Source organism: Aotus nancymaae, unplaced genomic scaffold (assembly GCF_030222135.1).
Source record: "Aotus nancymaae isolate 86718 unplaced genomic scaffold, 86718_ANA_hifiasm-v0.15.2.pri h1tg000008l, whole genome shotgun sequence".
Classification (NCBI taxonomy): Eukaryota; Metazoa; Chordata; class Mammalia; order Primates; family Aotidae; genus Aotus; species Aotus nancymaae.
In genome coordinates, this window is record NW_026988419.1 from 63071990 (window position 1) to 63084438 (window position 12449).

General features: G+C 44.2%; 2 protein-coding genes across 7 annotated transcripts in view; one reads left to right on the forward strand and one right to left on the reverse strand.

The window, feature by feature from the left end:
* Positions 1-8290, reverse strand: part of OLA1 (Obg like ATPase 1) — a 175471-nt gene extending 167181 nt beyond the window's left edge. The window contains exons 1-2 of one of the 2 annotated variants that reach the window (XM_012462357.3): positions 8184-8290; positions 6115-6215 (exon numbers count right to left, since the gene is read on the reverse strand). In XM_012462357.3, coding sequence (XP_012317780.3) covers positions 6115-6215 — 101 coding nt within the window. In that variant the 5' untranslated portion in view covers positions 8184-8290. Of the gene's footprint in view, positions 1-6114; positions 6216-7400; positions 7476-8183 lie in introns of those variants that run through there. The other variant, XM_012462356.3, reaches the window with a different exon arrangement.
* A 273-nt stretch (positions 8291-8563) lies between these two features.
* The window catches only part of SP9 (Sp9 transcription factor), a 101878-nt gene continuing 97992 nt past the window's right edge, over positions 8564-12449 (forward strand). For all 5 annotated transcript variants that reach the window (XR_010341480.1, XR_010341481.1, XR_002478230.2 and 2 more), the window contains exons 1-2: positions 8564-8896; positions 10119-10225. The gene's annotated coding sequence lies outside the window, so the exon portion shown is untranslated. The remainder of the gene's footprint in view (positions 8897-10118; positions 10226-12449) is intronic.

The following is a 12449-nucleotide window of genomic DNA, read 5'->3' on the forward strand; positions in this document are numbered from 1 at the left end:
ATCGGCACTGTGGGTAGCACTGCAGACACTCAATCAGCATAGCACACTACAGCCCAGAACTCCTGGGCTCAAGGGATCCTCCTACCTCAACCTCCTAAGTAGCTGAGACTACTGGTGGGCACCACTAAGCCCAGCTCAAAATTTTTTCCAATTTAATTTAAAGTGAAAAGTCAAGTAAACTGGCAAGAGATCATTGTAATACATACCCAATAAAGAACTCATATCCAGAATAAAAAAACTCCTAATCATTAAGAAAAAAACCCAGACTTTTTATATAAGATATCCAATAACATATGAAAAGACGCTCAAAATTACAAATCATCAAGAGATATCTCTGATATCCATAGATACCTGTCTTCTCTATAGACATGGGAATCTGACTCTCAGCTTAACTTTATCAGTGCTTTAGAACAAAAATACTCAGATCACCAGTATGTGCAGCCTAGAGAATAATTTTCCTCCTGTGAGTTCCTTTGAGCAATCAAGAATGGAGCTTGTAAAAAACAAGAAAGCTAAGAATCAACTAGGAAGACTTCTAGCAACACACAGACATCACACATTTTGTATTAGGAAAATAGTGGACTGCAGTGGATTGAAGATGGCCACACATTTTTTGTCACTTCAGCCATCAAGAGATGGAGTCTATTTCCCCTCTCCCCCTGTCTCTGGGCTAGTGTCATGACTTGCCTTGACCAAAAGATTTCTGTATAAGTGTGCTATGCCACTGCCACATTTCCATTCTCTCAAGAGTCAGACACCATGAAATAGGAAGCTTGGTCTAGAGACCATTTAGAAAGAGAATGACACCAAGTATAAGAGAAGTGCCCTGACTTCTAGCCAACCCTGCTAAGGTCCCAGATCTACTGAAGTGGCTATATTGGATCTTCCAGCCTCAACTAGCCACCAGCTGAATGCAGTCACACGAGGGATCCTAATGAGACCAGCAGAAGACCTATCTAGCTCACCTACATTCCCAACAAAGAAAAACTGTTACTGTTTTAAACCATGAAGTTTTGGAATGGTTTGCTACACAACAATAGATAACTAAACAATGATGATAATTCTCTTGTGATTTTTTTTTCCAGCATTTTCTACAACCTCTTCCCTCAGCAATAGTAAATGGCTTTCACAGATGCTGTGATTGGTCTCTAGAAAATTGGGAGAAGGCAATTTGCAGAAACACCAAAATGTATTCCCAGAAGCAACAGCTAAGCAAGACAATTACTCTCCTGGGGCAGTTTGTGAGTGTTTAAACAGTATACTAGCTGCCCTAATATCCATTTTCCCATTCTTTCAGAGTAATCGTTGTTTGTTTTTTGTTTTTGAGATGGAGTCTTGCTGTTACCCAGGCTGGAGTGCAGTGGCACACTCTCGGCTCACTGCAACATCTGCCTCCCAGGTTCAAGTGATTCTCCTGCCTCAACCTCCCGAGTAGCTGATTACAGGCGTGTGCCACCACATCCAGCTAATTTTTATATCTTCGGTAAAGATGGAGTTTCACCATGTTGGCCAGCCTGGTCTAGAACTCCTGACCTTAAGTGATCTGCTTAACTCGGCCTCCCAAAGTGCTGGGATTACAGACGTGAGCCACCATGCCCAGTAATAGAATTTTTAACCGAACATGTCAAAATAAAGACTACATTTTCTTGCCTTCCTTGCAACTAAATTCTTGTGACTAAATTCTGGACAAAGGAATGTTAGCAGAAGTATAATATGGCAGTTTACAGGAAAAAGGCTGCTAGTCAAGTTTGGCCCCTTGACCCTTCGATAACCAGCTGCAATTCACAACACCCTAGACCAGCAGCCCCCAATCTTTTTGGCACCAGGGACTGAACCACGAATTGGCTTCATGGAAGCCAGTTTTTCCACGGACCGATGGTGTGGGGAATTGTTTCAGGATGAAACTGCCCCACTTCAGATCATCAGGTATTAGATTCTCATAAGGAGCTTGCTACCTAGATCCCTTGCATACGCAGTTCGCGACAAGGCCTGCGCTCCTCTAAGAATTTAATACAGCTGCTGACCTGACCAGAGGTGGAGCTAAGGTGGGAATGCTCACTTGCCTGCTGCTCACCTCCTGAGGTGCCGCCTGGTTTCTCACACGCCACAGATCGGTATCAGTCCGCAGAATGAGGTTCGGGGACCCCTAGCCCTAGACCTTGAGGATGAGGCCAAACCCTAGGGATTGCCGAGCTGTGAACTGAATGGAGCATGGGTAACCGAGGACTTCATAAAGCAGGTCCACTATACCAATCTAGGACTGCAAAATGTACATTTTTTTACATGAAAAAGAAACTGGTTATCTGGGGTTTTCTGATGCTTTTAATTGAATCTAATCCCATCTGAGGCAGTGGATAGCAACAAGACCAGCAATCCCTCACAGAAATAAAGAAGTTTGGAATATTGATAAAAATGTACTTTCCCCTCAACATTCTCTTAAGCCTCACAACCACAATGATACACTGGTCCAACAGGAGCTCATTCATAAAGGGTCACTCGGGTAAGAAAAAGCAGTACAGAACTAGAAACCAAATCTCCATATTCTTTCTACTTCATTAAAAGAGGCCATTAAATCATGTCTCCTTGCCTGGCGCGGTGGCTCACACCTGTAATTCCAACAGGCATGAGCCACCACGCCGGGCAAGGAGACATGTTTTTATTTAAGACAGAGTCTAGCTCTGTTGCCCAGGCTGGAATGCAGTGGCGTGATCTTGGCTCACTGCAACCTCGGCCTCCCAGGTTCAACAATTCTCCTGCTTCAGCCTCCTGAGTAGCTGGGACTACATGCACGTGCCACCACACCCAGCTAATTTTTGAATTTTTAGTAGAGATGGGGTTTCACCATGTTGGTGAGGCTGGTCTCCAACTCCTGATCTCATGATCCGCCTACCTCAGCCTCTCAAAGTGCTAGAATTACAGGCGTGAAACACCACGACCAACTGGAGACATGTTTTAATGGGAGACAAGATTTTGGAGGCTGAGGTGGATAGATCACTTAAGCCCAGGAGTTTGAGACCAGCCTGAGGGCAGCATGGTGAAACCCCGTCTCTGCAAAAAATATGAACGTTAATCAGGCACAGTGGTGTGTGCCTGCAGTTCCAGCTACTAAGGAGGCTGAGGAGGGAGGACTGCTTGAGCCTGGGAGGTTGAGGCTGCAGTGAGCTGTGATTATGCCACTGCACTCCAGCCTGGGCAAAAGAATGAGATATTGTCTCAAAAAAACAAAAACATGTTTCCTTATCACTAAATCTACACCCAGCCATCAAAGGGGAAATATGTATTTCGTTAACAAATAATCACTAAATATCTACTATGTTCCAACAGCACTGTATCCCATTAACAAATAATTACTAAATATCTACTATATTCCAACACCACTGTATCCCATTAACAAATACTAAATATCTACTATGTTCCTAACACATGTCTAGGCACTAGAAATATACCAATAAGCAAGAACAAGATAATCCATGCCTTCATGGGATTTAAATTGTAATGGGGCAAAGGTCAAATTGCTTATTAAATTAGATAATATATATATAAAGAACTCAGAATAGTGATTGGCGTATCATAAATGTTCAATAAATATCTGATTAGCTATAAATATTACCTCTAAGTTTCTGGCTCATCAGCCTTATGCAGACGAAAAAGTAAGCCTTTCTATTCACCCAGCTAAAAACCAAGAGATTCTCTAGATGGTTTTGTACTGAATATCCTTACTTTTGATCAACAACTGTCCCCTTCCCACAATCTGTATCTTGTAGACCTATACAGAAGCACACAGGTCCAGTCAGATTTCCTTACTCAGGAACTGGAATTACAGGAGGGACAGGAGATGAGAAACAACCAGAAGTCCAGGGATTTACATGGCTGAGCTCCACATGGATCCACTTCTGCCAGCACCACTTGGCTCCTATCCCGCCTGAGGCCTGGCTGTTCGGATTCTAATTCACTCATTCCAATAAACCTCTTTTTCTTGCTGAAAATAGCCAGAATTGTTTTGCTTACAAAGAATCCTACCTGACATACTCGGGTGAAGTAAGATCATTCTACAAAAAGTAGTGTTTACAACCAAATACAATTAATTGCCAAAACTCATTAAACTGTACCTTTAAAATGAGTGAATTTTACTATTTGTGAAGTATACCTCAATGACACTGGGTGGGGGAAGCATTTTATTTAAAAGTGTAAACAGCACATTTATTCTGAATAATAAAATATTTTTAGGTTATTTCCATGTACATTAATTTCATTATACTCTGTGACTAAAAAGCGTATATAGTCGTCCCTCCGTAGCTGCAGGGGATTGGTTCTAAGATTCCAGCAGATCGAGTCTCTTATATACAATGGTGTAGTATAATACCTAATGCAATGTAAATGTTAGGTAAATAGGTGTTTGCTGTTTTGTTTTTTGTTTTTTTATTGTTTTCATTTTTTATTTAATTAAAAAAATTTCTTTTTTTTTTTGAGATGGAGTCTCGCTCTGTTGCCCAGGCTGGAATGCAGTGGCGCTATCTTGGCTCACTGCAACCTCCGCCTGCCCAGACTCATGCTATTCTCCTGTCTCAACCTCCCAAGTATCAGGTTCCCACCACCATGCCCAGCTAATTTTTGTATTTTTTTAAAGTAGAGATGGGGTTTTGCCATGTTGGCCAAGCTGGTTTCGAACTCCTGACCTCAAGCGATCCTCAGCATCCCAAAGTGCTGGGATTATAGGCGTGAGCGCCCATGCATGGCCAATTTTTTAAAAAAATATTTTTAAGATTGGTTGAATCCGAGGATGTGAAACCGCAGATATAGAGGGCTGCCTATATGTACAGAAAACACTTAATACGGCCCATTTTAAAGTAATCCTGTTTAAAGTCAAGTTGTTGTAACTGTAACGATTCTAGAATGGGAAGTATGTGAATATCTAAAAACTATATCTTCCTTACTAGTGTCATATTAGCTCACAACATACATAATGATCACACCTTGCTTTCACATTTATTGATAGCACCCTACAGTACTCTGATTAATTATTTGTTTTGCTCACATTTCCACTCTCTATTTAGTCTTACTTTGCAAGCAGACTATATCACAGCAGGAAACCCCTTCAAAATGCAAACCTCTTCAAGCTCCAGGAACGACTGAAATCAGGACAGCCACACTTGTTCATGTTTTACATTACATGAATTTAAGACATGCCTCACTTGGTCACACCATGTTCTACTCATTGAGGAATCTCTATGACAGAAGCTCCTAGGAATACCTAAGAACATGATTGTCCTACCTGCCACCAACCTAAAAGACCACAGTATATCCCAAAATACCCTTGATCACCTTCACACATCCACACTGAATCTGTTACCTATTAGTACATCCTAATCACTTTTGAGACATTTTATATTTTAAGGTTAGTGAAAGGTTAAATAATGAAAAAGAACACTTGGGCAGGGTGTGGTGGCTCACACCTATAATCCCAGCACTTTAGGAAGCTGAGGTAGGCAGATCACCTGAGGTCAGGACTTCAAGACCAGCCTGGTCAACAAGGTGAAACCCCATCTCTACTAAAAATACAAAAACTAGCTGGGTGTGGTGGCGTGCACCTGCCACCCCTGTAACCCCAGCTACTCAGGACACTGAGACAGGAGAACTGCTTGAACCCGGATGGCTGAGATAGCAGTGAGTCAAGATCATGCCACTGCATTCCACCCTGGGCAATAGAATGAGACTCCGTCTCAAAAGAAAAGAAAACATTACAAAAACTCAAATTTCTGTTCTCAGAACTTTCAGATTTAGACATTTTGTAACAGGAATCCTAACAAGTTCCACTACAAAATTCAAAACTGTCACCTCCTTCTCCACCAAACTTATAACGGAGCTTTCAAATCTATTTCCTAAAGTATCCTACTGCGTGACCTCTAGTAGCCAGCCTAGGTAGGTGCTACACATAGCCAACCAGCACTGAAATCAATAAAATAAATCTAAAGTCTAATTTTGCAACGTTAATAGTCTGGTTTCCTGGCCTCTTTTCTTCAACTTAAATTTTAATTACCTCATTGTTCCCATTTCTACAATAGGACCCAAAATATTTACACAATGAAAATAAGAAAAGCCCCAACATTCACCTACCCAACATTTGGCAATCCAACAATACCAATTTTCAGTGAGGTTCCAAATCTTCCAATGATTGGGGGTGGTTTAATTCCATCACCTCCCTTCTTGGGGGGCATCTGAAATACCAAAGCAGACATATGAACAACACTTTTTACTATCCACATGGACCCAAAACACATTTCATTATTTACTGAATTAAGATTAAGAGCAAAACATACTATATACAGCGATCCAAAACTAACAGCTAAATCCAATTTATTTTTTTAACAAAAAATTTTTAAAAGTCCTGTAAATATATCTGATTCTGATGGTTGTCAAGAGTCACTGCTGAGAAGTCCCAGAAAGACTGATCTAAAATCAGTATTTGTTGGGCCGGCACAGTGGCTCAGGCCTGTAATCCCGGCACTTTGGGAGGCCAAGGTGAGCAGACTGCTTGAGACCAAAATCAAAGACCAGCCTGGCCAACATGGAGAAACCTCGTCTCTACTTAAAAAAAAAAATACAAAAAAAAAAATTAGCCAGGCATGGAGGTGTGTGCCTGTAATTTCTGCTATTAGGGAGGCTGAGGCTTGAGATCTGCTTAAACCTAGAAGGCAGAGGTTGCAGTGCTTTGAGATCGCGCTATTGGACTCTGCCTGAGCCATAAAGCGAGGCTTTATCTTAAATAAATAAATAAATAAATAAAATCTTTGTGGCATCAGGAATCAAAGATAAAAGAGTTTAGCTACCAACCTTATATCCAGACTGCTCACAAAACACTTTATTTTCTTAACCTGATATATGGTTATATGAACGAAAACATTTGGAAGCAGGTACACAGATGAGAATAAAAGAAAATTCCATTCTAGGCCGGGTGCAGTGGCTCACGCCTATAATCCTAGCACTTTGGGAGGCCGAGGCGGGTGGATCACAAGGTCAAGAGATCGAGACCATCCTGGCCAACATGGTGAAACCCCGTCTCTACTAAAAAAAAAAAAAAAAAAAAAAAAATACAAAAATTAGCTGGGCATGGTGGCGCATGCCTGTGGTCCCAGCTACTCGGGAGGCTGAGGCAGGAGAATCGCCTGAACTCAGGAGACGGAGGTTGCGGTGAGCCGAGATCGCGCCATTGCACTCCAGCCTGGGTAAAAGAGTGAAACTCTGTCTCAAAAAAAAAAAAAAAGAAAGAAAAAAAAGAAAATTCCATTCTAGAACCACCAGTAACCAAGTCATCCTTCACACCAAACCATTCCTCTATAATCTGGAATCTGATCTTTCCCATTCACCCACAACCCCCATTTTTCACATAGATGAACACCTACCACGTACTGGGGTCCTTCCGCCAAGTTCCTCCCACCTTTGACACTGAAGGTACGGCTCATCAGTCCTCATAAGCAACCTCCAAAATCTACACCATGGTGACTATTTCTAATCGTAAATGAATCGATGAAACCTTTTTATTTACAAGTCGAAACTTTCTGTCCCTCACTAGTTCTGGCTCCTAATTCGTACATGCGGAATTAGTCCCACTCTTGTACTGCCAAGGGAAATCACAAGGACTGCTGAGCTCAAGTCTCAAAAGCTGGGAACTAAAACTGTCCCTGTCTTCTGGCTGAGAGTTGTACCTCCTAGGACCACACTGGGGCTCTGCCCTTGTAGTAATATTCCAGCCTCTGATCCCTGACCCCGAGGGACAGGAATTTCCCTTCTCAGCCTCCTGACACCTGTTCCTGGCCAAACCCCAGGCCTCCAAAGCACAGATAACATGAACAGCGCCTGTCGGGCCCTCTGGCATACCGATCGGTGGCCGGCCGCCCACCCAAGGCGGGCCTCACCCCCAATCCTCCCGCTCCGGACTGGGCCACGGGCCGTCCCGGCCTCAGGAGAAGGCTATCCCCAGGGCTTTCCCGCGTGAAGTGTAGGCCGATCTCCCGACGCGCGGCCTAGTCCGACAGCGCCTCATTCATCCACACACCCCCACTCCACCCGCTGCCCTGGCCCCATCTTGGCAACCGGGCCCAGGCCTCGCACCAGCCTCAGGGCAATGGGCCTGGGCGCCGAAGACTTGGCGGAGAGCGCGCCCCCGGGCTCCCTGAGGACCTCACCGTGCTCGGCCTGGGCGATGACACGGGGTCCCAATGGCAGCGAGAGAAAGGTCCTGCCGGCAGCCGGAGGCGGGGATGAAGGAGGAGAGAACGCAGGCCCGGCCCCTCCGCTGAGCAGCACGCAAACTGCCGCGGCAGCGGCGGAACGGGCGGGCCGGGCACCGGGCGGCACCTGCGCGCAGGCCGTGGGCCCCGCCCCTCCCCGCCTCGCCCGCGCGCCCCGCCCATTGGCCCGACAGGCCAGGGAGGCGGGAGCAGGGCGGGAGGAGCCCAGGGTGGGAGGAGCCGCGCGGCGTTCCGGAGGACCCGAGCGTGAAGGGGCTGGCCAGGCGCTTCCCGCGAGCTCTAAGCTTCCGCGTTAGCACGTGGGGTTTCTCGGTTCCATGTCTCCGCTTCCGCCTGGCTGCGTGGACCGAGTTGCCTGCTTACGTTCACTCGCTGGCCTGCAGCCCCGCGCTTCCCCCACTGGACTGCGAAGCGCCTTGGACCCTGACTTCCTCCGGGAGATCCGGGGCTCCTGAAGTCAGGCAAACTGCCGCACCAGCCCCGGGGACCGCGTGGCCGCCAGCCTGTCTCCCTTTTCCTATAACTTTATTCGGTCAGTCCGTACGGAGAGAAGCTGTTAACTAAACGTTCTTGAAGGAAAAGGGGACTAAGGGAAGCTTTGGTCTAAGGATTCCTTCCTCACCTTACAGTTAAGGCGTCTCACACAGGTACTGGAACCCAGAATGCGTTTGAGCCAATTTCCCCCCTTTTCCTTTTGGCAGTTGAGAGCAGGGCCTTTTGAAATTTGGGGATTTCCCGTCTGGGTTTCGCCACTCATTGACTGTGACCCTAGACAAATTAACTTCTCGGGACTTCAATTTCGTTCTGGATAAAATGAGGCTATTGAGACCACCTTATGAGGTTGTTAGTGTGAGGATAAAATGAGACAATGCGTGTTGAGCTCCTAACAACAGTACCCAGCACATATAGAAAAGGCTCGTGAGGGAGGCCGAAGCGGGTGGATTACGAGGTGAAGAGACCGAGACCATCCTGGTCAACATGGTGAAACCCCGTCTCTACTGAAAAATACAAAAAATTAGCTGGGCATGGTGGCGCGTGCCTGTAGTCCCAGCTACTCGGGAGGCTGAGGCAGGAGAATTGCCTGAACCCAGGAGGCGGAGGTTGCGGTGAGCCGAGATCGCGCCATTGCACTCCAGCCTGGGTAACAAGAGCGAAACTCCGTCTCAAAAAAAAAAAAAAAAAAAAAGAAAAGAAAAAAGAAAAGGCTCGTGAATAGTCACTGCTGTTAATTATTAGGATTTCATCCCATCTCACCCACACCATGTCAACACCATGAGCGCCACTGGAGAAGGAATTCCTTTATTTAGGCCCTGGCTTTCAGATGCCATTCAGGTATTTGTTGTAATGAATATAATATCTGTCCAAAAACTGTGACACTAGAAGCTTCTTTTAAAGGGATTAGTTGCTATCCCCATTTTACTAGTAAAGGAACAATATCAGAAAGGTTAATTTGGATGAAGTCACACAACTAGTAAATGGCAGCAACATATTTCAAACCCCAATGTAACTGAAAATCTGGCCGGCAAAGTGGCTCATACCTGTAATCCCAGCACTTAGGTAGCCTAAGCAGAAAGATGACTTGAGCCTAGGAGTTGGAGAACAGCCTGGGCAACGTAGTGAGACCCCATCTCTAAAAAAAAAAAAAAAAATTAGCTGGGTATGGTGGCACACACCTGTAGTCCCAGCTACTCAGGAGGCTGAGGTGAGAGAATGGCTTGAGCCTGGGAGCTCAAGGGTGTAGTGAGCTGCGATCACTGCCACAGCACTCTAGCCTGGGTATAGAGCAAGACCTTGTCTCTAACAAAATAAATAAAAATAAAAATTAATTAAATGTAATTAAAACTAACTGAAAAATCTGTTTTCTTTCAGCGAGAATTCATTCAACTAGAGACTCCTTATAAGCTCCAACTGAGCCAGTATTCATAATAAAATTGCGTTAAGGCTTTTCCTTAGGCCTATAACAGTGATCTACTGAGGTGAGTTAAAGAGCTTTCTCTATAATTTTGAAAATTCCCAAGGACACAGGCAACTTGATTTGGTTTTATATTATTTTTTTCTGAATATTATTTATAAATATGCCCTATGTATATTCCTGGTCTTGTACCCTTGTCACTAAACCATACATATATAAAAAACAGTTATCTTGGTGCACTTTAGCTATGAAAAAGAGGGCTAACTAGCCCACATTTTGTGGCCACTGTGAAAATAACTCTCAGGAATAGCCCTTCAAAGTGATTCCTAAATCATTTGCTGCTATTTTAGTAATGAAGTTCTATAGTGCATTCACATTGCTGCTTGTGGAAATAGAGAAGAACCATTACTTTAAAAGCTTAAGAGGCCAGGTGTGGTGGCTGACACCTGTAATCCCAGCACTCTGGAAGGCTGAGGCAGGCAGATCACCTGAGGTCTGGAGTTCGAGACCAGCCTGGCCAACATGATGAAACCCCTTCTCAACTAAAACTACAAAAATTAGCTGGGTGTGATGGCGGGCATCTGTAATTTCAGCTACTCAGAAGGTTAAGGCAGGAGTATCACTTGAACCTGGGAGGCAAAGGCTGGAGTGAGCCAAGATCGTGCACTCCACCCCAAGCAACAGAGGACAACTCTATCCTAAAAAAAAAAAAAAAAATGCTCAAGAATCCTGGAGAGCCCTCTCTGCCCAGCAATCAGCCACTCCAATACTGATTGAAAATGTTCCCCAGTCGTGGAGTACTAGAATCATCTTCAACTTATCACTGTCTGTTGGCCAAATCTAGCTACTTCTTCAATGTCAGTATCTCTCAGATTTACCCATTTCCTTAAATTCACACTATCAAGTTCTTAAGTCAATCACCTGTTTTTCTATTTATAGTTACATCTTTCTTACCTGCACTTTTAAACACCTTTAAAATGCCTTGCCAAAACAGGTTACGCAAATCTCAGTGAGCTAGGCAGAATTTCAGAAGTGGCCAGATGCTGCTGCCAGCACTTGCCTGATAGTAGGACTCCATTTCCAACTCACTGTCACTGGGGATCAGTTTGTATTCACAAGAAAGAAGATCTCATTGGCCAGTTCAGGTAAAGTTCTAACAAGGGTCCCATCAGCCATGGCTAAGTGGGTAAGGGTCACATAGTTAAAACAACCATATGAGTGACCTCTCCCTCTCTACCAATGACATACATAGTTCTCAGGAAAGACCCTACTGGGTATCTACTATTCTACAATGCTAAAGGAAGACTCAGTGAAACAAATAGGATATTAATAGTTAACACTAATGCCAAGCCTAAAAAAGACTTTGAACAGAGGAAAGCATGTTTTTGAGCTTTTGCACAAAGGGAAGTCTATTTAGTACCCATTTGGCTCAATGATTAGGTGAAGCCTAGAGGAAAGAATCAGATGTGGTCTAGAATGAAAACTGAGCAAAAGATTTGAGTCAGAGGGGAATGAGACTAGACCATCAGATCAGGTCAACAGAAGGTTGCTACGGAGGAAAGATCAATGGAATGAAAAAGTAGACAGAGCCCATGGTTTCAGTCTTTGCTATCATTAGCCTTTCTGGATTTTTCTTTCCTTCCCAGGCTCTGCCAATGACCAGGGATCAAGTGAGTTGACCTAAGGTCACGAAGGATCTAGAGAATGGTTTGGGGTCAGTAATTTATCCCCAAATACAGAGTAGCTCCGTTGGAAATTCAGAGATTTATTGATCCTGTACAGAAAGCGAAGTAACAGGAGACAGAGTACACAAAGAGAGAGGATGAGAAGGAAAAGAGGAAAATGGCAGCAACATGTTCACCATGTGCTTGCAAGGCCTGACTACACCTGTTGGCCAGCCCTGTTCACATCTGTTAGGGGCAGAACAGAAAACAGAATGATAGTAATAACTACACTAAAAGGGAAGTTGAGTCTTGATAATAACTTTAGGAGGGGAAAGGGACAAGTTGCACAAAAATACCCCATATAGGTAGTAACTTAAATTGCATTTTTCTCTATTACCTGTATCAGATGTTTTTCTCTCTCTACACTAAGCTTACTATCATAGCCAGTCTCCAGACTAAGGGCTGGGTATAGTCCCATATACTTAGAATATCCTACTGAACACTCTTGTTATCGTTATTTATATAAAATTATGTTCTTGAACACCTACTCCATCCCAGGCATTGCTGTAGGCTTTGGAGTCATGAAGAATAAGATAAATATGGTCCTTGCCCTGAAGGAGCTAG